The sequence below is a fragment of the Mesoplodon mirus genome (genome assembly GCF_964341445.2).
Source record: "Mesoplodon mirus genome assembly, chromosome: 2".
Taxonomy (NCBI): Eukaryota; Metazoa; Chordata; class Mammalia; order Artiodactyla; family Ziphiidae; genus Mesoplodon; species Mesoplodon mirus.
The window spans coordinates 205,658,732-205,685,471 of NC_138977.1; the positions used below are offsets into that span (position 1 = coordinate 205,658,732).

At 43.0% G+C, this 26,740-nt stretch overlaps 1 protein-coding gene across 3 annotated transcripts; it reads left to right on the top strand.

The window, feature by feature from the left end:
- The first annotated feature begins 7,363 nt into the window (after window positions 1-7,363).
- On the top strand, window positions 7,364-20,407 carry GSTO1 (glutathione S-transferase omega 1). Of its 3 annotated transcripts, none has more exons than XM_082604272.1 (6): window positions 7,364-7,460; window positions 8,126-8,234; window positions 11,500-11,722; window positions 14,620-14,718; window positions 19,279-19,385; window positions 20,173-20,407. In XM_082604272.1, exons 1-6 carry the CDS (start codon window positions 7,394-7,396, stop codon window positions 20,324-20,326), a joined length of 759 nt encoding a protein of 252 aa, XP_082460398.1. In that variant the 5' UTR covers window positions 7,364-7,393; the 3' UTR covers window positions 20,327-20,407. The 3 variants fall into 3 exon arrangements, with proteins under 3 accessions (XP_082460398.1, XP_082460399.1, XP_082460397.1); XM_082604273.1 differs by lacking the exon at window positions 7,364-7,460 and adding an exon at window positions 7,830-7,929; XM_082604271.1 differs by lacking the exon at window positions 7,364-7,460 and adding an exon at window positions 7,848-8,025.
- The last annotated feature ends 6,333 nt before the right edge of the window (window positions 20,408-26,740 follow it).

Genomic DNA, 26,740 nt, shown 5'->3' on the forward strand with positions numbered 1-26,740 from the left:
GATGGGGAATGGGCAGAGAACAGTTTTTGTAAAGGAATTAAGGCAGGAAAACAGATGGCATGAACTGGGAAGGGCAGTGTGATTGGAGCAGAGGGTGATCAGTAGAAAACACTGAAGGCTGGAGAAGGAGCAAAGCACCAGGTAAAGGCCAAGTTGAGAATTCTGGTCTTTATCCTAAGAGCCACAGAAATATATTAAATGGTTTCAAAGAGAGGAATGACATGATCCGATTTATGTTTATAAAAGATCATTCTGGCTGCAGGAGGATAATCAATTGTGTAGGAGAGTAGAGAGAATAGAAGTAGGAAGATCTGCTAGGAGTCGATTTCATGGTCCCAACAAGGGAAGCAAAGCAGGGTTGTCAGGCTGAGCACTACTGGCATTTGGGACTGGATGGGGGTGGGGGTGGGGTGGGTCTCATGCCTTGCGGGATGTTTAGCAGCATCCCTGCCAGTAGCACCTCCACAGGTGTGACAATCAAAAATATCTCTGGACATTGTCAAATGTCCCCTGGGGGACAAAATCACGCCCAGTTGAAAGCCACTGTTGAGTCCATGTGTTAAAAATATCTTAAAGGTAAAAACCTGTAGACTTTGTTGATGGATTGATAAAGAGGGGTAAGAGAGAAGGAAGAATCCAGGATGCTCCTGGGTGTCTGATCATCACAGTCAGAGATGGTTGTGTCCTTTGCTGAGGTGGCATGAGGAAGGAGTGGAGCTATGTGTTTCTGCCTTGAAGAATTTCTTTGCTGAAATGCAAGTGGCAAACCCAGGCAGTGCTTAGTGTGAATGCCAAACACAAAACTGGCTGACAAAATCCCACATTGCTGAGTCACAGGGAGAAGTGTGTTGGACAACAGTCAAGCTTTCTCCTCTAGTGCTTCTTAAGCTCTGGGCAGTTTCTGTTGCTACTCCCTCACTAGTTGGCTGATTTGTATTTCCATCAAGCTCTCCGTGCACCACCCCGCAAAACACAATATACCTTTAACTACAACTTGAGCATTTTAAAGCCACCGCTAGAGAAGAATGTGATGAGGCAAGTCCTGTCACTGTTCCCAGAGTAAATGGTAGGTAGAGTATGTAAGGTGGGCAGGAAGTGTGGACTCTGGGAAACAAATACTGACCTTGGCTGCAATCAGCTATGACTCTGGGAATCTGAACTTGCCCTGTGCTAGAGCAAAGGAGGAACTGAACAGAATCAAATTGAAAAAGCAATCTTGTGTCTATCTTACTCCATGAAATCCTGACTGGGTTTTAGATGAAAACGGAGGTCTCCAGCTGGGTTTCTGGGAAATATCTGTGGCTGATATTCAGGAGAAGGTGCCCTGACCTCTGCACCATGCAGATCAGAGGAAGATGAGTGGCCTTTCTTTCTTAGTCAGGAAGAGGAAAGATAGACTATCCCAGAGAATGGACTGGGAGAGAGAAATAAGGAAAATGAGTTCCAGTTCTCACTGTGAAAGGTGTCCTGGTATCAGTAGGGGCACAAAGCACAAACCTCCCAGCATTCAAGAGAAAAAAGCTGAGAACTCTGGAGCCAGAAAGGGGTGAATCACAGCAGTGGTGCCGGCAGAATGTCGGGTGCTGTTACCTGCTGTTCCCATGACAGAGGCCTGAGTCCTTTAAAGCAGGGGACCCATGGCCAGAGCACCCCTTGCTGCATTTGTGGGTGGCACTATGTCACATGTTGGACAAACCAGGTACTTAGTGAAAGACAAGATAATGTCAGAGGAAGACTTTGTAGCGGCTGATGAAAGGGGAAAACGGGGTTATTTTTAAGGAGTATGATAAAATACATTACAGTGTAACTAAAAGTTAGGTATTTATCCCTGTGGGTGGTACCTGGAGGTAGAGGGGCTTCACCATGGAGGCTTGTGAGGTTGCTTGGGGCAATTTTGCAGAACTGGTATCTATGGACTCTAACACAGACATCATTTAAAGAATTCCAAGGGCCATTCATGGGCAAAAACAGGAGACAATTTGCACTGTGGTACAAATAGCATTTAAAATAGCACTTTAGGAGAGCATTAAGCACAAAAAATTTTGAAGACTGTGGTTTACCATCATTACATATTCAGGATTTGAGTTTGAATAATCTCATCAAGTCTTAAGATCCTCTTCAAAAGCTTCGTCTCATCTGCATTAAATTCTCCATTGAAACTTCTCACAAAAGTGAAAGTTTAAAAGCACTAAAATCCATCAGTACCTTCCATTTTATATCCTTTTATCTGACTTCCTTTCAATTTCCTTTGCCTTTAAGGTCTGTGTACTGTGTTCCCTTAGACTGGAGACAAAGAAATAATGCTTTCCAAAAAACAACATGTCCTGTGGCTATAAGTTTTTACTGGTAGAAACCTGGCATGACCTGAGCATGTATAGAAACACCTCATTAATATCAATTTCTTATATATTAGATAGTATAAAATTATTCCAGTTGCATTCCTGAAAATTCACAGAAGAATGTTCTTATCAAGTAGGTGTATATGGGCAATAAAGACAGGTGATACTTAGAAGGAAGAAAACTATTTCTTACCACGAGGACCTCTAACTCTTTATCTTTAACCAGCAGAATCAGCTCAGTTTAGCTTCCTCAGGTTAACATGACTGACAATTACAGCTACAAAAAGTACAACTACTGTGCCGTTTTACCTGTGGCTAACAGCAGTGTGTATCTAGATGTTCACATCTTATGCACACAACCACAAAGGCCTTGGAGCTGATTCACTATAATGCAGAGCAGTACTACAGAGCTGTAGTTTCCTAGGACAGTAAATTTTCTTTCAACTTCTTTCTTCTGCCTTGCAAACTGGTTCATCTATACCATTTTTCGAGATTCCACATATAGTCATTAACATACAATATTTCTTTTTCTCTTTCTGACTTACTTCACTCTGTATGACAGTCTCTAGGTCCATCCACGTCTCTACAAATGACCCAATTTCGTTCCTTTTTATGGCTGAGTAATGTTCCATTGTATATATGTGCCACATCTTCTTTATCCATTTGTCTATCGATGGACATTTAGGTGGCTTCCATGTCCTGGCTATTGTAAATAGAGCTGCAATGAACATTGGGGTGTATGTGTCTTTTTGAACTATGGTTTTCTCAGGGTATATGCCCAGTAGTGGGATTGCTGGGTAATATGATAATTCTACTTTTAGTTTCTTAAGGAACCTCCATATTGTTCACCATAGTGGCTGTATCAATTTACATTCCCACCAACAGTGCAAGAGGGTTCCCTTTTCTCCACACCCTCTCCAGCATTTGTTGTTTGTACATTTTCTGATGATGCCCATTCTAACCAGTGTGAGGTGATACGTCATTGATTTGCATTTCTCTAATAACTAGTGATGTTGAACAGCTTTTCATGTGCCTCTTGGCCATTTGTATGTCTTGTTTGGAGAAATGTCTACTTAGATCTTCTGCCCATTTTTTGATTGGGTTGTTTGTTTCTTTAATATTGAGCTGCATGAGCTGTTTATATATTTTGGAGATTAATCCTTTGTCCTTTGATTCCTTTGCAAATATTTTCTCCCATTCTGAGCATTGTCTTTTCGTCTTGTTTATAGTTTCCTTGGCTGTGCAGAAGCTTTTAAGTTTCACTAGGTCCCATTTGTTTATTTTTGTTTTTATTTCCATTACTCTAGGAAGTGGGTCAAAAAAGATCTTGCTGTGATTTATGTCAAAGAGTTTTCTTCCTATGTTTTCCTCTAAGAGTTTTATAGTGTCCAGTCTTACATTTAGTTCCTGCTGAGAAATCAGCTGTTAACCTTATGGGAGTTCCCTTGTAGGTTATTTGTCATTTTTCCCTTGCTGCTTTCAGTAATTTTTCTTTGTCTTTAATTTTTGGCAGTTTGATTACTATTCATCTCGGCGTGTTTCTCCTTGGGTTTAGCCTGCCTGGCACTCTGTGCTTCCTGGACTTGGGTGGCTATTTCCTTTCCATGTTAGTGAAGTTTTCGACTATAATCTCTTCAAATATTTTCTCGGGTCCTTGCTCTCTCTCTTCTGCTTCTGGGACCCCTATAATGCGAATGTTGTTTGAGTTTAATGTTGTCTCAGAGGTCTCTTAGGCTGTCTTCATTTCTTTTCATTCTTTTTTCTTTCTTCTGTTCCACAGCAGTGAATTCCACCATTCTGTCTTCCCGCCCACTTCTCCATTCTTCTGCCTCAGTTATTCTGCTTCTGATTCCTTCTAGTGTATTTTTCATTTCAGTTATTTTATTGCTCATCTCGGTTTGTTTGTTCTTTAATTTTTCTAGGTCTTGGTTAAACATTTCTTACATCTTCTCAATCTTTGCCTCCATTCTTTTTCCAAGGTCCTGGATCATCTTCACTATCATTGTTTTGAATTCTTTTTCTGGAAGGTTGCCTATCTTCACTCCATTTAGTTGTTTTCTGGGATTTTATCTCGTTCCTTCATCTGGTACAAAGTCCTCTGCCTTTTCATTTTGTCTGTCTTTCTGTGAATGTGGTTTTCGTTCCACAGGCTGCAGGATTGTAGTTCTTCTTGCTTCTGCTGTCTGCCCTCTGGTGGGTGAGGCTATCTAAGAGGCTTGTGCAAGCTTCCTGATGGGAGGGACTGGTGGTGGGTAGAGCTGACTGTTGCTCTGGTGGGCAGAGCTCAGTATAACTTTAATCCACTTGTCTGCTGATGGATGGGGCTGAGTTCCCTCCCTGTTGGTTGTTTGGCCTGAGGCGACCCAGCACTGGCGCCTACAGGCCCTTTGGTGGGGCTAATGGCGGACTCTGGGAGGGTTCAAAACAAGGAGTACTTCCCAGAACTTCTGCTGCCAGTGTCCTTGTCCCCTCGGTGAGCCACAGTTGCCCCCTGCCTCTGCAGGAGACCCTCCAACACTAGCAGGTAGGTCCGGTTCAGTCTCCTGTGGCGTCACTGCTCCTTCCCCCTGGGTCCTGATGCTCACACTACTTTGTGTGTGCCCTCCAAGAGCGGAGTTTCTATTTCCCCCAGACCTGTTGTAGTCCTGCAATCAAATCCCGCTAACCTTGAAAGTCTGCTTGTCTGGGAAGTTCTCCTCCTGTTGCCGGACCCCCAGGTTGGGAAGCCTGACGTGGGGCTCAGAGCCTTCCCTCCAGTGGGTGGACTCCTGTGGTATAAGTGTTCTCCAGTTTGTGAGTTACCCACCCAGCAGTTATGGGATTTGATTTCATTGTAATTGTGCCCCTCCTACCATCTCATTGTGGCTTCTCCTTTGTCTCTGGATGTGAGGTATCTTTTTTGGTGAGTTCCAGTGTCTTCCTGTTGATGACTGTTCAGCAGTTAGTTGTGATTCCGGTGCTCTCACAAGAGGGAGTGAGTCTCAACTTCTTTCTTTGAGGAATTAACATTTTACTTTATTGATTAACTGGATCTTTCTCATCATTGCAACAAAATGTTGCACTATTCATACTAATTAGGGGACGAGCCATTCCAAATAAAAGTTCTCAAATAATCCCTACACCTGGAATCACTAGTTTGGCCAATCAGAGGTTTTGCCTTGCTATGTTTAAATTCACAGGGTTAATTTGCATATCATTAATGTACTAAAGGCCTTCTAAACAGTTAATTTTCTAAAAAAGAGTTAAGCAAGACTCATGTTTTAGCAAAACTGTGGTCTAATTTTTTTGTTTAGTATCTAATAATAACAAACATTTATTTAACATTCATTTGGTGCCACGAACTAAGTATTTCTTATTTATTAACTAATTTAATGTTTCTTCAGACTCTATAAGAGAGGCATTAAGTTTCTACCACCACATTTTACAGAAGAGGGAACTGAAACACAGAGGGAACTTGCCCACATTCACATGGTTAATAAGGGGTCATTGTAATTCATATGGTTTCATAATAAATTCATAAGTTAAATTATAAATTATGAATTCATAAATTCGTATGTTAAAGCCCTAACCCTCAGTACATCAGAATGTGGTCTTATTTGGAAAAAGGTTCATTGCAGTTGTAATTAGTTAAATTAAGATGAGGTCATACTGGAGTAGGATGGGCCCATAATCCAAAGACCGGTGTCTTTATAAAGAGGGGAAATTTGGACACAGACATGCACCCAAGGAGAAGGGCATGTGAAGATGAAGGCAGCTATTTGTTGATACTTCTACACTCCAAGGAGCACCAAAGATTGCCACCTAACCACCAGAAGCTAGAGGAGAGGCACAGAACACATTCTCCCTCACAGTCTTCAGAAGGAAACAACCCTGCTCACACCTTGATCTGGGACTTATAGCCTCCAGAACTGTGAGAATAAATTTCCAGCGCTTAAGTCGCTCAGTGTGTGGTATTTTGTTAATGGCAGCCCTAGCAAACTAATACAGGAATCAAGCAGGAAGTCTCCAAGGTGGGCCTGCTTATCACCTCACTCTGCAGCTCCAAATACAGAGCTAATCAAAATAAAAACACTCCCTGCTCCTTCCTGCCCAAGTAAACAGCACAGGAGGTACCAGCTTGGAAATCTCTGCAGACAAATAAGACATTGACTACTCTTTTCAGATACACACAGTATCTGTACTATGTGCCCTGGAACCCCCTCTTTCCTAATTGAGGGGGCTGACTGAGTGAATGATCTGGCCAGACATTTTTCATAGACCTGCAGACTAAATTCACTAACCCACCTGCCTGACTCTAAGCATGTGCCCCTACTAGGGCTTCAAAATCCCCGTATTTAAGAGATTTTTGAAAGCAGCATCATCATTCTGAGATTAGTAATATCCAGATTTGTGCTGTTTCCTTTGGGTTAAAATTAAAAGGATGTGTCCTAAGGGTGACAGTAGAGACAGTGACCCTCCCCAGTAGTCATATTAGTACAGACAGAAAAAGGAAATGGCTCTCCAGGTGGCTGGGCGACCTGACCCTGGGCTATGGAAAGGAACTTTAGGAGAGCATGTTCTGGGACCTTGAGCAAGCGCTGGCCCCGGGGACCACAGGCTCTGAAGTAAGGGCAGCCTTTGGGTAGAGGGAGAGCTGCAACCAAGTCGGAGCCACGTGACTGGGGCCTGGGCACGGGTCCCTGCTGCCAGGGCGCGGGGTGTGGGAGGTCAGGGTCTGGATCCGGTGTGGACCCACGTGCCGGCAGACTGGAGACCACCATCCATCGGGGTCAGGGAAAGGCTCTGAGGATTCTGAGCTTCATTTGTGCTTTTTTTTTTTCCATTGCACCAAGAGAACACCAAGTCTTTATTACACGAATTCCTGTGAAACAGCTCCAAGAAAAAACCCACACGTAGGAGAAAAAACAAAAACAAAAAAACGAACAAAGCCACACACAGGGACGGGGACGGGGGCGCGGGGGTTGGGGGGCGACTGGTGCTCCCCCTCTTCTGTTCCCGGGCCACTGCGGGGCGGTGAGGATCGGAGGGCCGCCGCACTTCTGCACTCGCTCGAGATGCTGAGCCGGGCCAGGGTCCCCCTCCGGCACCGCGGGGAGCCCGCCACGCCCTCATTATCTCTGGGTGACCTAGGGCCACCAAGCCTGCTCCCAATGCCCCCACGCTGTACGGCTGGGCTGGCTCGTCATGGGAGCACCTCTTGGCCAGCAGGCTGAACTTTGGTGCGACCGCCATCTGCGGTGTTTGAAGTTTTGCCCCAGCAAACCGGGAAGGCCGGCCCTGGGTCGGGGCTTACGGGGTGGGCGTCTGGCTACGATCTCCCACAAGGCGCGCGGGAGGCGGAGGCGGCGCGTTCCTTCTCACGCAGAGTGGGGAAGCCAGCCTGGGCGCAGGGTCGGATCGCCCAGGAGGCTTTCTGCGGGCGGGTTGCTGGCACTTCTTGGAGAGACGGGGAGGGAGGGAGAGAGGGAGGGAGGGAGGGAAGGAGGAAGGGCGGGGCGACCGACTTTCTGAATCGCCTGCAAGCCCAGGCGCGAGCTGGGCCTGTGCTGCGCCGAGATGTCCGGAGGGTCAGCCAGGAGCCTGGGGAAGGGTGAGGCCTGCCCGCCGCGATCCGCGGCGACCCTCAGACGCGTGTCGGGGCCAGGGCCTGGGGGCTGCGCTGCTCCGGATCGGAGCCACGCAGGAGGTCTTCCACCCGCGGGAAACTGGCCAGGCCCGGGGGGCGGCGGGAGGCTGAGAGTCCCCGCTGTTGTCGGGGCTGTAACCGCCTCCGCTTCTCCCCGCAGGAAGCGCGCCCCCGGGGCAGGTCCCCGAGGGCCTGATTCGCGTCTACAGCATGAGGTTCTGCCCGTTCGCCAAGAGGACGCTCCTGGTCCTGAAGGCCAAGGGAATTGGGTGAGGATCAAAGCGCGGGCCGCTCCCGGAGCCAGCCAGGAACCAACAGCTGCGGGAAGAGCGGGCGGAAATCTTCGATAGGGTCCCCCCGCAGCTTCCTTTACTACAAAATACATCAGCCTTTTTTTTTGGTGGCGGGGGGGGGGCACATAGAAAGTTATGAACCCTATCCTCGGGGGGCGGGAGGAATGCCACAGACACCACCAGTCTAGGACACCCCGTTTAGATTAACCATTTTATGGATCAGAAAAGCTGAGGCTCCAGTAAAGTTAGTGGCATGCAGAGAGCACTCGAATGGTAATCACAGGCAGCTCTTTTAGCTCTGGCAGACCCCTGATTTCTGTACTTCCTTCTCTTTCACCCCGCTTCTTTCATGTCCTGTGTATATTGTTTGCTGTTATTCTGAGGCTATAGTCCCTTCCTGAATAGACGGTAATTTGCCCCCTTGAAGAGTCCAGACCTTGACCCTCCGCTGGACAGAGTGCTGAGTTAACTGTACTATGAATATTCCTATAGATTGGGTTGTTGGTTGGGTGAAATAAAGTGTTTATGCCTAAAAATTCAGACTTTTGGGAAGCCTCACTGAAACTATGAAGGTGATTGACATATGGGTTATCCACAGGAAATATGCAAGTCATTGGCTTTTCCCTGAGCTGAATAGCCATTGAACTGCCTCCCTTCCAATGACCTTTGGAATCTGTTGAACAGACATTAGATACCTGTAGTGTGGAAGTTTAAAACAAAGCCCGCATTACAAAGAAAATTTTCCATGTATGTGCTTAGAATTTATAAACTAATTTTAGTCTTCTTGGGGGAGAATTAAGCAGGCAATTCTTTTCTCTAAAAAAAAAAAAGTAAGATACATTCTAAAGAAAAAAACAAATTATCTTTGAATTAGTCATCACTTCAGTAGGATTTGCATCTTATTTTGGATGAAACAGATTGTGAACACATAGCAAAATATTCAACAGTTAGCAACATTTATCAAAACATTATTTTATCCAACTCTTGTAATGTTTACTGTATTAGTCAGGATTCTTTTATTGCATTTAAGAGATATCCATTTCAGCTGGATTGGAAAAAGACACATCTTGTGCTCATACACTTGAAAAGTCCAGGAGCAAGACACAGCTGGATCTGGGGCCACAAAGTCCTGGGTTAGTGCCCTTCTGGAACTCTGGGCTGAAAACAACCATATCTTATTGGGACAGTTTCCCAAAGGAAAATTGCAGTGATTTTACATAAAAGTGTGTGTATGGAGGGTGAAGGGTGTAACAGCTGCCAGGCAGTGCAAACAACAGAGGTCTGCTATGTTTATGGATCAGTTTTAAGTTTGAGTCCCGGAAGGCTTTGATTAGAGACGTACTAGATTTTACCACATGATAGAATTTACTAAAGCATGGTTTTCTCTAAAAGGTGCATCTTCCAACTTGTTGCAGCAGATATGTTGCCTTGTTGGCTCACCATGCCAGGTTAGCAAAATGCATGTGTGTTCTGAGAACTTTCTTTATGACAAAAGCCCAGGATTTACCTTTTCTTTTCATACTATAAAATTTCAGAAATGTTGATAATTCCTTAGCAGGGAACGTCATTTTTCTTGCAGTGGCTTGTATCTGAAGTGTCCAGTAATCTAACAGCACACGAACCTTTTCGTCCATACACACAGATGCCAGTGTGCAATCTGGCTATATCTTTGTTTCCATGGGGGGAGGGATTGCATATTTAAATCGTCAAGATAATGCTGTTGTAGCTAGCTACTGAGGTGGATGAGGAAATAGGAAACAAAAGGTGTTGGGTATATTATTTTTGAGTAGCTAATCTGTTCTATTGAACACTCATCCAGCTTTGACAATGATATGGACCTGGCTTTAACAATTATATGAAACTTTCTTTTCTCTTATTTCCCCTAAAATCTCTTAGGCAGGATACAAGTTAGTTCTAAAAACAATCTTAATATAGCCTGGACTTCACCTGTTTTTCACACTTAGTGTCATTTACCCATGTAACATTTTTAAAAAGTATCAGTGCATGGAGATTTAATCTGAAAGTTTATTTCATGGATGGATTTTTTGGATTCCCTAATATTCTTGAAAAAAATGAGGAACTTTCTATTAAAATTAGCAAAAGGAATTGAATTTTATCATGTTGATCCTCATACAATGGAGTGGCGGGGTGTGGAGAAACTCAATTAGTTGGCTCATATATTTTTACAATTAAGATACCTCTTAGTCCCAAATGGAGTATCTAATTGACAATCTTGAAGCATTTCCACTTATTTATTCAACAAATGTGTACTGAGTACCTATCTGAAAATGTTTGTATTTCTTCATAGCATTTAAATCTATTTATAACTTTGCTGATTTACGTGTTGGTTTATGAATATGACCAAGACACACAAGATCCCTGCTTTCATGGAGCTTACATTCTAGGGAGGTGACATAACAAACGTAATTAAGTAAGCAAAGTAATTTCAGTTACATATCATCAGTACAATGAAGAAAGTAATTCAAGAAATATAAAAAAGGCCAGTGTGGGGCTTCCCTGGTGGCTCAGTGGTTGAGAGTTCGCCTGTCGATGCAGGGGACACGGGTTCATGCCCCGGTCCGGGAAGATCCCACATGCTGTGGAGCGGCTGGGCCCGTGAGCCATGCCCGCTGAGCCTGCGCGTCCGGAGCCTGTGCTCCACAACTGGAGAGGCCACAGCAGTGAGAGGCCCGCGTACCGCAAAAAAAAAAAAAAAAAAAAAAAAGAAAAGAAAAGAAAAAAAGGCCAGTGTGGCCAGATCATAATGACCAAAGGAAAAGTCATAGGAAGCAGATGTGACAGGTAAGCAGGGGCCAGATCAAGGGGTTTAGAGTTTATCCTCATTGCAATGAGGAGCAAGCGAGGGGTTGTAAGTAAGCAGGACGGTGGCCTCATCCAATTTACTTTTGTGTGTGGAGAATGGACCGTAGGGAGGTCACAGTGGAAGCAGAGGGGCTGCTGGGACTACTGTAGAGGTCCAGGTGGCAGATGACGTCTTAGATGAGGTGGCAGTGTTAAAGCTGAGAAGTGGATGAAGCCAGAATGTGATTTGAAGGTCTAGCTGACAGTTCTTGCTGATCCGTTTGATTTGAGGAAGAGGTGGCAGGGGGAAGGAATCAAGGCCAAGCTGACTCCGAAATTTCGGGTCTGACCAGCTAAGTGGATGATAAGACCAATGAGGCTTTATTCAGGAGTACAAGAAAAATGTTACTCTCTTCATTGTCTTCTATGTGTTTTTCAGGCATGAAGTCATTAACATCAACCTAAAAAATAAGCCTGAGTGGTTCTTCAAGAAGAATCCCTTCGGCCTGGTGCCAGTTCTGGAAAACAGTCAGGGTCAAGTGATCTACGAATCTGCCATCACTTGTGAGTACCTGGATGAAGCATATCCAGGAAAGAAGCTGTTGCCAGATGACCCCTATGAGAAAGCCTGCCAAAAGATGGTCTTTGAGTTGTTCTCTAAGGTGTGTGTTCAAGAAATTTCAACTCCTATATAACACCTTTGTTTTTTAAGCTAAATCATTGCTGTCACTGATGGCTCAGTGATTTGGGTGGGGAAGACAAACAGGATTATGCTCTTGTCCACTTGGACATGTCCTATGAGCCCTTTCATGGTCCAGATCCTGTTTACTTCCCAAAGTTACACCTCTCCACTCTTCTCCTAACACTTTATATTCCTGTCATGCTAAATGTTTTTATTTTTCCCAAACTTGCCACCTTCTTCTCAACTCTTGCTGGAAGACTCTTCCCCCTTCTCACTTTGCCTGGTTGTCTCCAAGTCCTCTTTCCTGTACAGTCTGCGCTCCTGTATGTGCGGAATGTGAGGATGCTGAGGGCCCGCTATACTATGCCGTTTTATAAAGGACTTGTGCATCAGTGGATTTTGGTGTCTGCTGGGGGCCCTGGAACCAATCCTTCAAGGAACCAAGGGACAACTGCCTTTGCTCAGATACCTTTGTCTTCTAGAAGCTTGTCTGCGCTGGGTTAGTGCCCAGCTCTGTGTGCCCACGTGTGCTTACTTTCCCCTGTGGGGACTGCCACCTTCTTGCCTGTGTGTTGTACCAGGGCTGTGAGCTCCTTGAGGATGAGGGCCGTGTTTGCATCACTGTTGGCCCACTGCCTAGGCTTGTGACCAGCCCTTCCTAGTTATGTGACAGTGAGCTAGTTGCTTATTAGTTTACCTCTGTGCCTCAGCTCATGTGTAAAATGAGTATAGTAATTGATCCCATCCCATTGATAAAAATCAGTTAATATAAAACACCTAGAGTCCAACAGATGGTAGATACTCAATGTTAGCTCTTGTTGTTCTAGCCACATTGTCTAGTTGTGAGCATCTTCTGTGTGTTGGCAATAGCTCCTTGTGGACTGAGTAAATGGCATTCCTATAGGAGAACTGTCTGTGTCTTAATTAGCATCAATGTTAAATCAAACATTTGGGTGAGTTCAAACAATTAGTATTAACACAGAAATGACCAAGAGTAGACAATGCGAATAGCATGGTCAGGTTATATCTCTATAATTCTGTTACTTTTGTCAGGATATGTCTCAGCACAATAAGAAACGTCTTATCTCTAGGGAAAGAAATGGTTAGAGAAATATCCAGAAGGTGAGACTTGTAGGGAGAACATTTTCTTAAAGGAGACATTGCAAAGGGAAGTCAATGGGGAAGGAAGAGGGAGTTGTCTGGCATAGCGGAACGAGAGTGAAAGAATACTAGAGATGGTTGCCATCAAGATGATGGACAGGGAATATGGCATTTTCAAGAAAGATGTTGGAGAATTTTAAAAAATAGTAATGAGATTCATTGTACTGTCCAGAGAGAAAATGAGCTAACACCTGGAGATGCCCACCATTACTTCCCTCACACTCAGGGAAGAGGTGGCCTTAAGCACTATTATGACACCACCCTCCTGGTCCCAGTTTAGCAAACCAGAAATGCCCCCACCTGCATCCACAGCCAAGTCATCTTCTCTCCTGGGAACTTGGAAATGAGACACAGAGACTAAGACAATAAATGTGTTGAGGTTTTAGAGGTGTATGTATATATCATTGGAGATGACAAATCAAGGTCACGCAAAAAAAGAATTTTTAAGGAATCAGAAATTAAGAGCATTGCAAAGGGATTTGACATTGGAAAATAACAAGGAGCAGACATTTAAGGAGAAGCAGAGATGAAAGACCAGGCAGGCCCAGTTGGAAACACGGAAGGAAGGGCTGCCTGCACACCTTCAGTTCCAATGACGGCAAGCTGTACCCTGGGATGGATGGGCTTTCAGGACATTCTCCTGTATTTTTACAAGTGCCTGTTTACTTCCACTGGACGAGTGGACTTTTGTCTCTTGCAGTGAGACAATACCAAAGACCGAGCATTAAAACACAAACACTTCCACCACAAGCATGAAAGCATCTGACAGGACACCTGTCAAGTCTTCAGGTCATCAACCACTTTGAACTGTCTTCTCATGCCATCCCCAAGATAGAAATCAGGAAAATCCCCTTCCCAGCTCCCTTTGCAGCTGGGGCCAAGGTCTGGACCTAGGCTCTTCCTCTCAGACATACACATGGTAGAGTTCAATTCAGAAATGAGCCATGTGGGGAAACAGGCTTGGTGTGGGGCGCTGGTTCTACTGGTGAGGGTGGCTGGTGGCAGAGCGCCTGGCTTTCAGGAGCTGCGGTGGTTGCCAGGTTGAATTCCAGAGTGGCATTGGTTACCTCAGAGTCGAACTTCTGGCAGCGGCACTGACTGTAGCATCTAGTGCTCGGTTCACTGGTGGCAGTGGGTGCTTCCCATCAGGTCAGTTCCCAGCATGATTCTGAAATGTTCCAGACCTGTTTGTTCAGCCTCTCAGCAAGTCTGTGAGCCACTCAGTGTCCTTTTAGGACATTTTTGACCCAAGCTCACCAATCGGCTTCTCTTATTTGCAGCTTATAAAATCCTGACCAGTACAGCATCTAAGGCCACAAAACTGTTTGTTTTTTGTGTTTTTTTTTTTGCGGTACGCGGGCCTCTCACTGTTGTGGCCTCTCCCGTTGCAGAGCACAGGCTCCGGACGCGCAGGCTCAGCGGCCATGGCTCACGGGCCCAGCCGCTCCGCGGCATGTGGGATCTTCCCGGATCGGGGCACGAACCCGTGTCCCCTGCCTCGGCAGGCGGACTCTCAACCACTGCGCCACCAGGGAAGCCCCACAGAACTGTTTTTAAGATCGGTACCCGACCTCTGTGAGCAAAGGAATTGGTATACTTTTGAAGTTTCTAGAACATCCTGACACTGGGTCTATGAGGGTTCTCTGGCGCTTTTATATGAGGGGGCGGGTATAGTTAGCGTCACACTGATAAACTAAGAAATTACTCTCTGTCTAGGTACCATCTTTGTTATTAAGCTTTCTTAGAAGGCAAAATAAGGAAGACTGCTCCGGCCTGAAAGAAGATTTGCATAAAGAATTCAGCAAGCTAGAGGAGGTAATCAATCCCTTCTCCTTGATTTTTATTGAAGTGATACATTGTATCTGCTGTCACCTTCTATTCTTTTCCTCATACTCCCATTTCCAAAATCACTTTAATTAGCAATAATACCAAATAGGAAATTTTAGTTTACAACAGATAGCAGCTGTAAGCTGTTGTGTTTAAGATACAAACCAAAACACCTAAAAATGGTTTGTCATGGGCTTGCTTTTAAAACATTTTATCGCACTGACATGAAAATATCACAGAAAAATTTCACCCACATTTCCAGTTTTTCACCTGTTGTTATTTTTCCATGCTTGTTTTCAGTCCTTGAACATATTTATTTATTTATTTATTTATTTATTTATTTTGCGGTACGCGGGCCTCTCACTGTTGTGGCCTCTCCCGTTGCGGAGCATAGGCTCCGGATGCGCAGGCTCAGCAGCCATGGCTCACGGGCCCAGCCGCTCCGCGGCATGTGAGATCTTCCCGGACCACTGCGCCACCAGGGAAGCCCTATGTATTTTTTATATATATAAGTTTATTTATTTTTGGCTGAGTTGGGTCTTTGCTGCTGTGCACGGGCTTTCTCTAGTTGCAGCGAGCGGGGGCTACTCTTCATTGCGGTGTGCGGGCTTCTCATCACAGTGGTTTCTCTTGTTGCAGAGCAGGGCTCTAGGCACGCGGGCTCAGTAGTTGTGGCTCGCGGGCTCTAGAGCGCAGGCTCAGTAGTTGTGGCGCACGGACGTAGTTGCTCCGTGACATGTGGGATCTTCCTGGACCAGGGCTTGAACCCATGTCCCCTGCATTGGCAGGCGGATTCTTAACCACTGCACCACCAGGGAAGCCCAGTCCTTGAACATATATTAAAAAGTTAACATAACTATAATCAGAGTATGAGTCATTGTGTGCTTTTTCCCACTTAGTGTTATATAATAAACTTACATAAACTTATATAAAAAGAAATAAAATTACTTGTATGAAAACTTAAATAAAATTATATAAAAATGTTTATTATATAATAAACATTTCCCACAAGAGTTTGCCATTAGTCAGACAGACATTTGGGGAAGCCAAGATGTGTTTTTACCTGCTTTGTGGAAGAGCTGCCATTTGGACCTGTATATGGAATCATCCTCCATTCTCACTCAACTTTAGGTTTTTACTGAGAGAAGATACAGTCCTGTCTTGCATGGGAATCCATCCTAACCTTTTATCGTTAAGTATGAACTTTGCTGGAGATTTTTTCAGAAACTTTTTTTTTTATTAAGAAAGTTCTAGGGCTTCCCTGGTGGCGCAGTGGTTGAGAGCCCGCCTGCCGATGCAGGGGACGAGGGTTCATGCCCCGGTCCGGGAAGATCCCACATGCCGCGGAGCAGCTAGGCTCGTGAGCCATGGCCGCTGAGCCTGTGCGTCCGGAGCCTGTGCTCCGCAATGGGAGAGGCCACAACAGTGAGAGGCCCGCATACCGCAAAAAGAAAAGAAAAGAAAAGAAAGTTCTATTACTAGTTTTCTAATTTAAAAAAAGTCATGAATGAGTGTTAGATTTTTAGTGTTTTGTTTGCATCTATTACATCTACTGAAATGTTCATTGAACTTTTCCCCTTTAATCTGGTGAATATATATGGTGGCACTGACAGATTTTTCTGGTGTTGAACCATGCCAGTATTACTGTGTAAAACCTACTTGTTTTCAGTGGATTTTCATATATACTTTAGAATTAGTTGATATTTAAATGATTTTTGCATATTTGCTCGTAAAGGAGATTTTGTTATCGTATCTTTATCTGGTTTTTATATCAAGGCTACTGTAACCTCATAAAATGCGTTGGCTTACTTTCTCTGGATTTCTAAGATCTGAAACCATTTGATAGGGTTTGGCTATTTCTTTAAAACATGTGAGTCTGGTGTCTTTTATGGGGGTGGAGTTTAATAGTATAGTTCAATTTCCTTAATGTTAATTGATTTTCAGGATTTTTATATTCTTTCTTGAATCAGGTTTTTTTGTTTGTTTGTTTTTGTTTTATTTTTGGCCACACCGCATGCCGTGGGGGATCTTAAGTTCCCTGACCAGGGATCGAACCCACACCTCCTGCACTGGAAGGCAGAGTCTTAACCACTGGACCGCCAGGGAATCAGTTTTCACATATAGGGACACAAAGATAATCATGTTTCCTGATTTCAAGTAATCTCTATGTACAACTACAGTTGACTCTTGAATAAGGTGGAGGTTGAAGGTACCAGCCCCTGGAGCAGTAGAACATCCACATACTACTGCTCAATTTGGGGGTAGTTGGGGGACATATAATTTTCTTCCCATCTGAGTTCACGGAACTCCAGGTTAAGGACTCACACTTTACAGTGAGTGGTACCATTTCCATGTTTCAGGCTGCTGAGAGGGCATTTCCTTCTGAGTGAAACTATCATACGTATTTTATTTATGCATAATATTACCAGGCGCTACAGTTTAAGGACAACCGCAAACAATAGTGACTCACTGTACAATTCTGAGTGCCTAATAATTGCAAGGCACTCTGCTGGACAGCATGGGAGGTAGAAGGTGAGATGCGGTCCATACTGCTCAGATGATTAGTTTGGTGGTAGACCAAAGACAAATACTCAGGTAGATATAAATGATCTATCTTCAATGCAGAATGTTATAAGGGCCCTAAGAAAAACTATGGATGTTTTATAAAATGGTTTGGTGTTGATTAGCCAGATGATATTCTCAGTTCTTCTGTTTGCAAAACCATACCAAGTCACCTTCTTAAATTTCAGAATCATAGTATTTGTGTTTAGTTTTCAAATAATTTTATTTGGCATCTGTTTAGCAGTTAATCTAGTTATTTCCAATATATTTTAAGTAAATTTTTTATTGAATTATTATATGCAGAGATTTACCCAAAGCATAAGAGTACAGCTTGGTGAATTTTTACAAAGTGAACACAGCCATGATACTAGCATCCATATCTAGAAACAGAATATTAGTTTTGGATGGTTTTTGTACTTTATACAAATGGGATCATATAATATGCACTCTTTGGGGTCTGGCTTCTTTCATACAATATCAGGTTTCTGAGGTTCATCTATATTGTGTGGAGTTGATTCCTATTCTTTGTGTAGCGTTCCAATGTATGACTCCTGTACAATTTATCCATTTTAGTCCTGATAGACAGTAAACCTTTCCACTTTGGCGATGTAACAAATAGTGCTGCAATGAACATTCTTATACCTATCTTTTGGTGAACATACGTTCACATTTCCAAGGAATATAATTACTGGGTTATACAGTATGCATGAACTCAGCTTTAGTAGATACTGTTAAAACATGGTTGTACCAAATTATTGATACATTCCTATCAGCAGTAGATCCACACCCTTACTAAGTTTGTCTTGTTCATTTTAGCCATTCTGATGGATGTGAAGTGGTATGACATTTTGGTTCTAATTTGCATTTCCCTGATGACTAATGTAGTTGAGCACCTTTTCAAATGGTTATTGGCCATTTTGACCTCCTCTTTTGTGAAGTCCAAGTCTTGCCCAGTTTTCTGATGGGTTTTCTGCCTTTTTTCTTTTTGATTCCCAGGAGTTCTTTCTAAATTCTGAATACCAGTCCTTTGTCGGATATATCTATTACAAAGATCATGTACTCTGTAGCTTGTTTTATTTTTCTCCATTTTCCTGTTTATTTTAGTGACCGTTTTGCTTCATCCCAAACCAAGAGATTCTAAAGCTTAATCAGACAAAAAGCCAACTTGAATATGTCAGGGTAAAACATGCTGCTCTCATCCCACTACTGGGCATATACCCTGAGAAAACCATAATTCAGAAAGAGTCATGTACCAAAATGTTCATAGCAGCCCTATTTACAATAGCCCGGAGATGGAAACCACCTAAATGTCCATCATCAGATGAATGGATAAAGAAGATGTGGCACATATATACAATGGAATATTACTCAGCCATGAAAAGAAACGAAATTGAGCTATTTGTAATGAGGTGGATAGACCTAGAGTCTGTCGTACAGAGTGAAGTAACTCAGAAAGAGAAAGACAAATACCATATGCTAAGACATATATATGGAATTTAAGAAGAAAAAGAATGTCATGAAGAACCTAGGGGTGAGACAGGAATAAAGACACAGACCTACTAGAGAATGAACTTGAGGATGTGGGGAGGGGGAAGGGTAAGCTGTGACAAGGCGAGGGAGAGGCATGGACATATATACACTACCAAATGTAAAACAGATAGCTAGTGGGAAGTAGCCGCATAGCACAGGGAGATCAGCTCGGTGCTTTGTGACCGCCTGGAGGGATGGGATAGGGAGGGTGGGAGGGAGATGCAGGAGGGAGGGGATATGGGAACATATGTATATGTGTGACTGATTCATTTTGTTATAAAGCAGAAACTAACACACCATTGTTAAGCAATTATACTCCAATAAAGATGTAAAAAACAAAACAAAAAAAACATGCTGCTCTCACTTTCTGAACTTAACTCTTGCCTTCATCATTTCTTTTGATGAATCTTACCAGATACACAAATAAGAAGTACTCTTATGCTGTTTAATGTTCAGGTTCTGACTAATAAGAAGACAACTTTCTTTGGTGGCAGTTCTCTTTCTATGATTGATTACCTCATCTGGCCCTGGTTTGAATGGCTGGTAGCCCTGGAGTTAAAAGAGTAAGATATTTGAATATTTTGTGCTTAATTTAGGATAATGATAACTGGAATAGTATATACTAACCTTTTTTTATGAACAAAAATTAACATATCTCATTCAACCGGCATGAATGGGAGCAAGCAGACAGGAGGAGACTTGGACTTTCCAGGGCATGTCCTATACCTACACTCACCATTTTTCATCCTTGGGGCCGGTAGGGGTGGGGAGTTCTGTGACATGTAGTAAAATGTTTTAAAAGTAATTACTCCTTCCCTCCTGGTTAAAAATCCATAAGGATGTGCATTTTCATAAGGATTTCAGGAAGGATTGTATGACCAATGCTACCTCCCATTTACCATCAAGAGTCCCACACTATTTTCCAAACTCTGTGTTTCGAAGTTTGGCAGCGACCTTGGCTTACTGCCACTTCTTAGAACTTAGAGCTATTCAGGGTTCCTTTTAGTCACAATCTGACTATAGAATAATATATAACATTCTTGGTTGTCTTTCATGTTCTCATTTTAAAAAACTATCAGCCTCCGTTTGGACAAGTTCTCATGCTAACTGAGCAAGTCACTTTACTCTAGTCTTAGATTCCTCTTCACAAAACAAGGACCTCTACAATATCTTCCAAATCTCATATTCAATGATTACATGCATCTTAAACAAGTATTTTTAAAGAACTATTTTGAAAAGTTAGAGGAGAACAATAAGAAACTGCAGAGTGGTAATAATGACATATAGGAGAATCTGCAGTGCCTTCCTACTCAGCCTTGCTCACACCTTCATTCTTTCCACCTCCCACAGGTATGTGGACCACACTCCAAATCTTAAGCTCTGGATGGCAGCCATGATGAAAGATCCTGCAGTATCATCCCTCTTCATTGATCCAAAGGCCTTTCGAGGTTTCTTAGATCTCTACTTGCAGAACAACCTCGAGGCCTGTGACTATGGGCTCTGAAGGGGACAGGAGTCAACAATGAAAATATATCGGATATTTTCGTTCACTAATATGAATAATAACATGCTTTTGTTTTACCAAGTGCTCTCATGTCTCACTGGATCACCTTCTCTGATTTGACACTATGGCCTTACTGTGTGTGGGCTTTCCTCAAGTCCCTCCTGCAGAAATGTAAACACATTTCCTGTCTCAGGATGCTCAAAGGATGCTAAGGGTTCTATCACAGTCCTTGCTGAAAACCTCTAAATCATCTCTAGTGAGAGCTGAACTTCAATCTGGATTTCTAACTGCCCATAGGACATTTCCACTTGGATACCGTGTTGTCATTTCAAGAGATGCCCTTTCAAGTTTGTCTTCTGGGTTCTGAGTTAAGAACCTTTCGATTCCTCATTCTTTCCTTTCCATCACTGACTCAGTTTTACACCTTTCTTGTTACTGTTGTTGCCACTGAAGTCCAGACCCAAGTCACCTCAAAGCCAGGTGACTAGGTGGTCTCCTATTTGTTCTCCCAGTCACTAACCCCTTCAAATCCTTCCTACCAAATCTTATGCTGGGCACACAGAAGGTGTCCCATATATGTAACTGAATACTGTGAAGACCACCTCCATCACTTCAGTATATAAGGCTGGATTTCATTCTACAGATGATTCAACTAAGGTCCTGAGGTTAAGTGAGGCCTTAAGACGCTGGCAGAAAGTTCTGGGGAAACACACCCAGCACAGGGCTCTTCTGTCAGAACTAGGGGGCGGGCTGTAGACCTGCCCCAGTACAGTCTAGTTTCCTGTCCTTATTCTTAAACGTAAAAGTGCGTTAACAGTCACCTAAGGCTCACCCCTGGATTTCCGATTCGGTAGGGTGGGCCGGGGAGTTCACATCTGAAATGAGTCCTCCGCCCCATGGTGATGCAGGCGACCAGGGGGCCGCACCCTGAGAGGCAGCTGATAATTGGTTGACTTCACAAACAGCCTCCAGCCGCCCACCTCGGCCGCCACCAACGCCCAGGCTCCGGGCGGACCCATCTCTGCCGCCGTCCGCCTGCCCCACCCGGGGCAGGCTGCGGGCGGACTTCGGTCGGATGTAGACCAGGGGACTGAGGTGCCCTGACCAGCCACTACCTGGCTTCCACTTTGGCCGGCCACAGACACCCGCGAGGACCCAAGACTCCGGGACCCAGGAGCCTGTAACGCGGACGCCCATTGGCTCAGCTTGGCACTGCGAGGCCGGGGCACTTACAAAGGCTTGGAAGATTGGCTGAAGCTCCGGGCGCCGCGGCCAATTGACGGATAGAATCGCGTTCTAGGGGGCGGGTTCCGCCTGGGCCCCGCCTCTTTCTGTGGCTCTATTCGTCCACATCCGGTTCCGTCCGCCGAGCCTCCTGGAGGTTCGTTGGTGTCGTCCTTCTTTTCACCAGCGCCTGGTGGGTTGCTGCTGCCTGCGTAGCATTTGAAGGGGCGAGGGTTTAGAGGTCAATTTTGAATTTTGAGATTTTTCACGAATTTGGGAACCCAGAATAGGATTGCCAACTTTTATTTTGCGTAACCGTTTTAAAAGAAAGCTCAAGTATTTCACCAAAGTTTCATCAGAGATTTTACCATCAAAAAAAAAAAAAAAAAAAAAAGCGCAAGGGCTATAATCTGAGAGTAAGGAACAGGTCTTTAAAGCGAATACCTTTAACTTAAAGGGGAAAAAAAAGTCATTAAATTGTTCTCGTTTTCTGATTTGACTTCAAGACAAGTAAAGACACCCCATGTCACTAATTGTCAGCCCTGCATTGGGCACCACTAATTTAGCTACGTTATAGGGCACTGATAGACAGGGACATTTGGCCCCCAGGAATGTTCTGTCTTGTCAGAACTATGGGTCTTCCCTGCAACATTCAAATAATAAAAATAATAGCTAACGGTTGCTACGTATTAAATGCTTCTCATCCATAGTCTGAATTACTTCAACCCAGACCATACAATGTGTTGGTACCATTAGCTCTGAATTACAGATGAGAACATCAGGGCATAGAAAGTTGCTGTGATTTGTCCAGGGTCGACCAGTAAATGTTGAAGAGGTGATTCAAACCCAGCCTGAACTCTTAACAGTCATTAAGACCATTCTTAAAATAAGCGTTTAAGTATGCCTCTGCCTCAGACTCTTTATTCATCAACTTTTAAGTTTTAGAGATTGAGCTGAGAGAGGACTGTAGCCACCTTTTTGACACACCACTGTTGTTCTTGGGATAGGACAGGAAGTGTTCCTTTTCGAAACCCAAACAAATCGAAATTTGTTTGATTTTACAAAGGTTTCATTTTGGCTTATTTTAGGATCTTGAAAATCTGCCTTTGCTTATTCAAGTGTTATTATATAAGGTTGTTAATTTTTTTTCTTTGATCCCTTAAGCTATAAAATAGGGACAGAAAAGCAGAATCAGGTACTTAAAAAGAAAGTCTCCTTTGACCCTGCTTTCCGCAGTGGGAAGATGAAGTTCCCCCACTGACAACTTTAGTAATCTTATTTAATGTCCCAAAGACATTAGAACATAGGCTTCTCTCTGATCCTGACTTCTTTGAAACAAGTCCTAAACCTAGGCCCGTTTGAAAAAGAGCCTTTTTCCTCACTTGCCTAACTCTTTGAACTTGGTGAATAATAGTGGAACTCCCAGTAACACAATCTGTCATGTAAATTAGGCTTCTGAAATATTAAGAGGAATGTCCTCCAGGTTCTGCCACTATCAGAGATGGGTATGACCAAAAACATTTTTTTTAATTTCAAAATGCAAACCCCACTTCCTCTCCTCAAAACAGAGACTCAGGTAAATAGAGTGAAGAGATTGTTATTAATGTAGTGGCACTTTTTTCCTAGAAGGCTTAAGTCATCATCACCCAGGACTGAAGTTCTCCCCATTTTCAAAACAGATGCGGTCATATTTCAGGTAGCTGGAAACCAAATTGGAGTAGGTTTAATATAGCCTTATTACCATTTATTTCTTGCTTGAGTGACTCAGTATAATAGAGGTGTAAACATGATATACAAGGAACATTTGCAAAGAGGATTTCAAAGAGGTACTTACTGAGTTTTAAAGAGGAAATAGGTTTAAGCTTAAAGGTCATAATTAAAATCTTTCTAGGGAAATCATAGTGTTCAGTGGTAAGATTAAAAAACACATTACTGAAAGGTAGCCTGCAGCATTCAACCCATTCAGTTGGTATTAAACTGGGCACTGATGAAAGAAGCATTGAGTTGAATTTTAATTCTAATGTGCTTGGCAAAGCCGAATTGCAGTATGCTTTATCTTTTTGGATATAAAATCAGAATGCACTGTGCTATTAAAAATGTGTCCTTATTCACTAGTATTAATCATTAATTTTGAAGTACATTAAACTCTTACTCTACTGAGGACGGCCACCTGAACAATTTCATTCGCTACATCAAAACCCTTCAAGTAGGTACTTAGTGTTCTCATTTTACAGGTGAGGAAGTTGATGGTCAAAGAGGTTAGATAGCTTGCCTAAGTGCCAAAGCCAGGGTTTGAATATAGTGCCCAGTGAGAACTTTGACATAATATTGCTTCCATTCAGAGGAAGAACTTTCCATCCCTTTGTCCATTCTCCCCTGACTACATCAAATAGACTTGCATCATCTCAGAATGTGACTTCCCATATACAGGTATACAGCTGACCCTTGAACGACATGGGTTTGAACTGCAAGGGTCCACTTATACGTGGATTTTTTTCACTAAATATGTACCGCAGTACTATATGATCTGCAGTTGGTTGAATCTGCAGGTGTATAACCACAGATGCGGAGGACTGACTGTAAAGTTATACTTGGATTTTATTCTGTGTGGCGAACCAGCACCCTGAAACCCCTAGTTGTTAAGGGTCAGCCATACTTTTAATAAACAATATTTTCCAACTCTCAGAGTTGCTTTTCTTGAAAAGGTGGGAATGAGGAGACACAACATGAAAATACATTCTCTTCTGGCATGGTAGAAAGGCGGAGCCAGGAACCTTTTACTTTACAAATGGAATCCTTAGCTTAGCTATTGCTAATCCAGTCATTGTCAGTGTATACCAGGGATGGGCAAACTAAAGCCAGTGGGCCGAGTCCACTGCTAATTTTTGCACAGTTCAATAACTAAGAATGGTTGGAAAAAAACATCAAGTGAAGAATTATGATTTGTGACGTGAAAATTACATGGAACTCCCCAATGCTAAGAAATGTCCCTCCCACCCTGATGCAGGATGCTCCGGGAGGCTGTGCACGTGTGGGGGTCGGAGGTTAGTGGGAAACCTCTATATATTCGGCTAAATTTTGCTGTGAACCTAGAACTTCTCTAAAAAACAAAGCCTATTAAAATATATATGAAGTTCAAATTCAACGTTCATAAGTAATGTTTTATTGGAACACAGCCACACCCTTTTATTTATATATTATCTACGGCTGTTTTCACCCTACAAGGATAGAGTTGAGTAGTTGAGACAAGATGGCTTGAGAAGCCTAAAATATTTACCGGCTTGGCCTTTACAGAAAAAGTTTTCCCATCTCTCGTATAGATTAAGATCCTGCTTAGAGTGCTGCCCCTGGAGTCAAACTTCCAGGCTTCATAGTACCCTTTGCACCTCTTACTAGATGTGAGACTTTTGACAAGTGACCTGACCTTGCTAGCCTCAGTTTACTGAGGCAAGAATACAACCCTTATAGGACTCTTTTAAGGATTAAATGAGTTAATACACATAAAGCACCAAATCCATGTTAGTATAAGTTATTTTGATTTTTGAGAATTTCACATTCCTCATACGGCCTTTCCTTTTAGAATCTGTTTATATTTTCTCTCAACTATTTGAAATATACTTTCTCTATGTGAGTGTTATATTTGTCTGATCAGGAGTCAGCTCCTTGTCTACCAGAAGCTCTCACATGACATGGTTATGTTGATTGTTCCTATTTTATCCTCCAGTTTGTACTTTTTGATCAAAATTAGCTCCAGAAGAGTAATTATCTTATTACTTCCTCTGTCTTCCAGATGCAAAACTACCAGCATGGCAAGTCAAGAACCAATTTGTCTTTTCCAGTGCCAGGCTTCTTGGTGACATATATGCATTTTCGTTCCAGAGGACATTTATTCATACATTTTGCCATTCCCCAGTTCTTAGAGAGTGACAACTTACCATATCTTACATAAAATCACTCTGAGTAACTTAGCAAAGAATGTAGTCGAGTGACTATTCTGAAGATTTTCAAAGATTCTTATTCAGCAGAAAAAAACGTAAACACTGTTAGCCAAGAATATCTGGATAGGTTGGAATTCCAAAGACCAAAGGTGCCTGTTCATAAGCTACATAATTAGGTTCTGGTACTTTAATAAAAGATATTTAGATTCAGCTAACATGTGTTGAGCAGCTATTATGCACTATATCTTTTGTTAGATTTATGTCCTTTCCTCTCCACACTGCTGCCAGCTTTAGAGGCCAAGTCACTGAGCCAGACTTCGGACTTTTAAAGTTCTTCAACCCTACTCACTGGTCACTTTGGGCAAATAATTTTCTTTTTCTCTTTCTTTTTTTTTTTTTTTTTTTGGCCACGCTGCGCAGATTGCGGGATCCTAGTTCCCTGACCAGGGTTAGAACCTGGGCCCCTGGCAGTGGCAGCACCGAGTCCTAACCACTGGACCACCAGGGCATTTCCTATTTTTCTGAGATTATTTTCTAACTTGTAAAATAGCAATAATAATAATAGCTGACTGAGTGGTTGTGGGAATCAAATAAGGTAGCCAACCCATGGAAATCATTTAGTCACTGTGAGTGAAACATAATACTTTTCTTTCCTTCTTTACCTGTCAACCCCATAAAATGCATTTACAAGCAATTCCCATTTCAGCTCTATCCTGTAACAATTAAAAGAATTGTACTTCCACCTGCTAAATTTTAGGATCTCAGCTTCTTAAGGTCAGAGCAAAAGACAGCTACCTCCTTTATCTCATGTAGATGGGCGTGCTATCCAAGTGGCCCCTGTATTGCTGGCTGTTCGCAGTGTGTCCTTGGGAATTAAAAAGGGTCTTCTCTGAAATTTATACTGGGAGTTGGAAAGAGCTCACAAATGTGTCTTTGCCTCTAGGTATCTCGTTTCGGTTCATCACCAGTTTTTCATAGTTTGAGTAAAATCTCATAAATATGGCCAGAACTAGGGTGGGGCAATGAGAACACAAAATTTAAGGAGACGCTCTAAGGGTTGTGCAAGATCTTAACACTAACACGTGTTTCTTCTTATCTGCTAGATCATGAAAAGGTTTGGCCTTATTTTAAAATAAATACTCATTAGACACAAGGTACGGCCAATTGTCTTAGATACACAAGAGGGAGGGTTTAGAATGGGAAAGAAAACATTAGCGTTACCCTGGTCAATTTTTTATTAAACTCCTTTGAA

Coding starts and splice junctions, on each gene's coding strand:
- GSTO1 (XM_082604271.1), top strand. CDS start 7,896: ATGTCCGGAGGGTCAGCCAGGAGCCTGGGGAAGGGTGAGGCCTGCCCG. Junction 8,026..8,125: donor GGATCGGAGCCACGCAGGAG/GTCTTCCACCCG, acceptor TTCTCCCCGCAG/GAAGCGCGCCCCCGGGGCAG. Junction 19,386..20,172: donor GTAGCCCTGGAGTTAAAAGA/GTAAGATATTTG, acceptor CACCTCCCACAG/GTATGTGGACCACACTCCAA.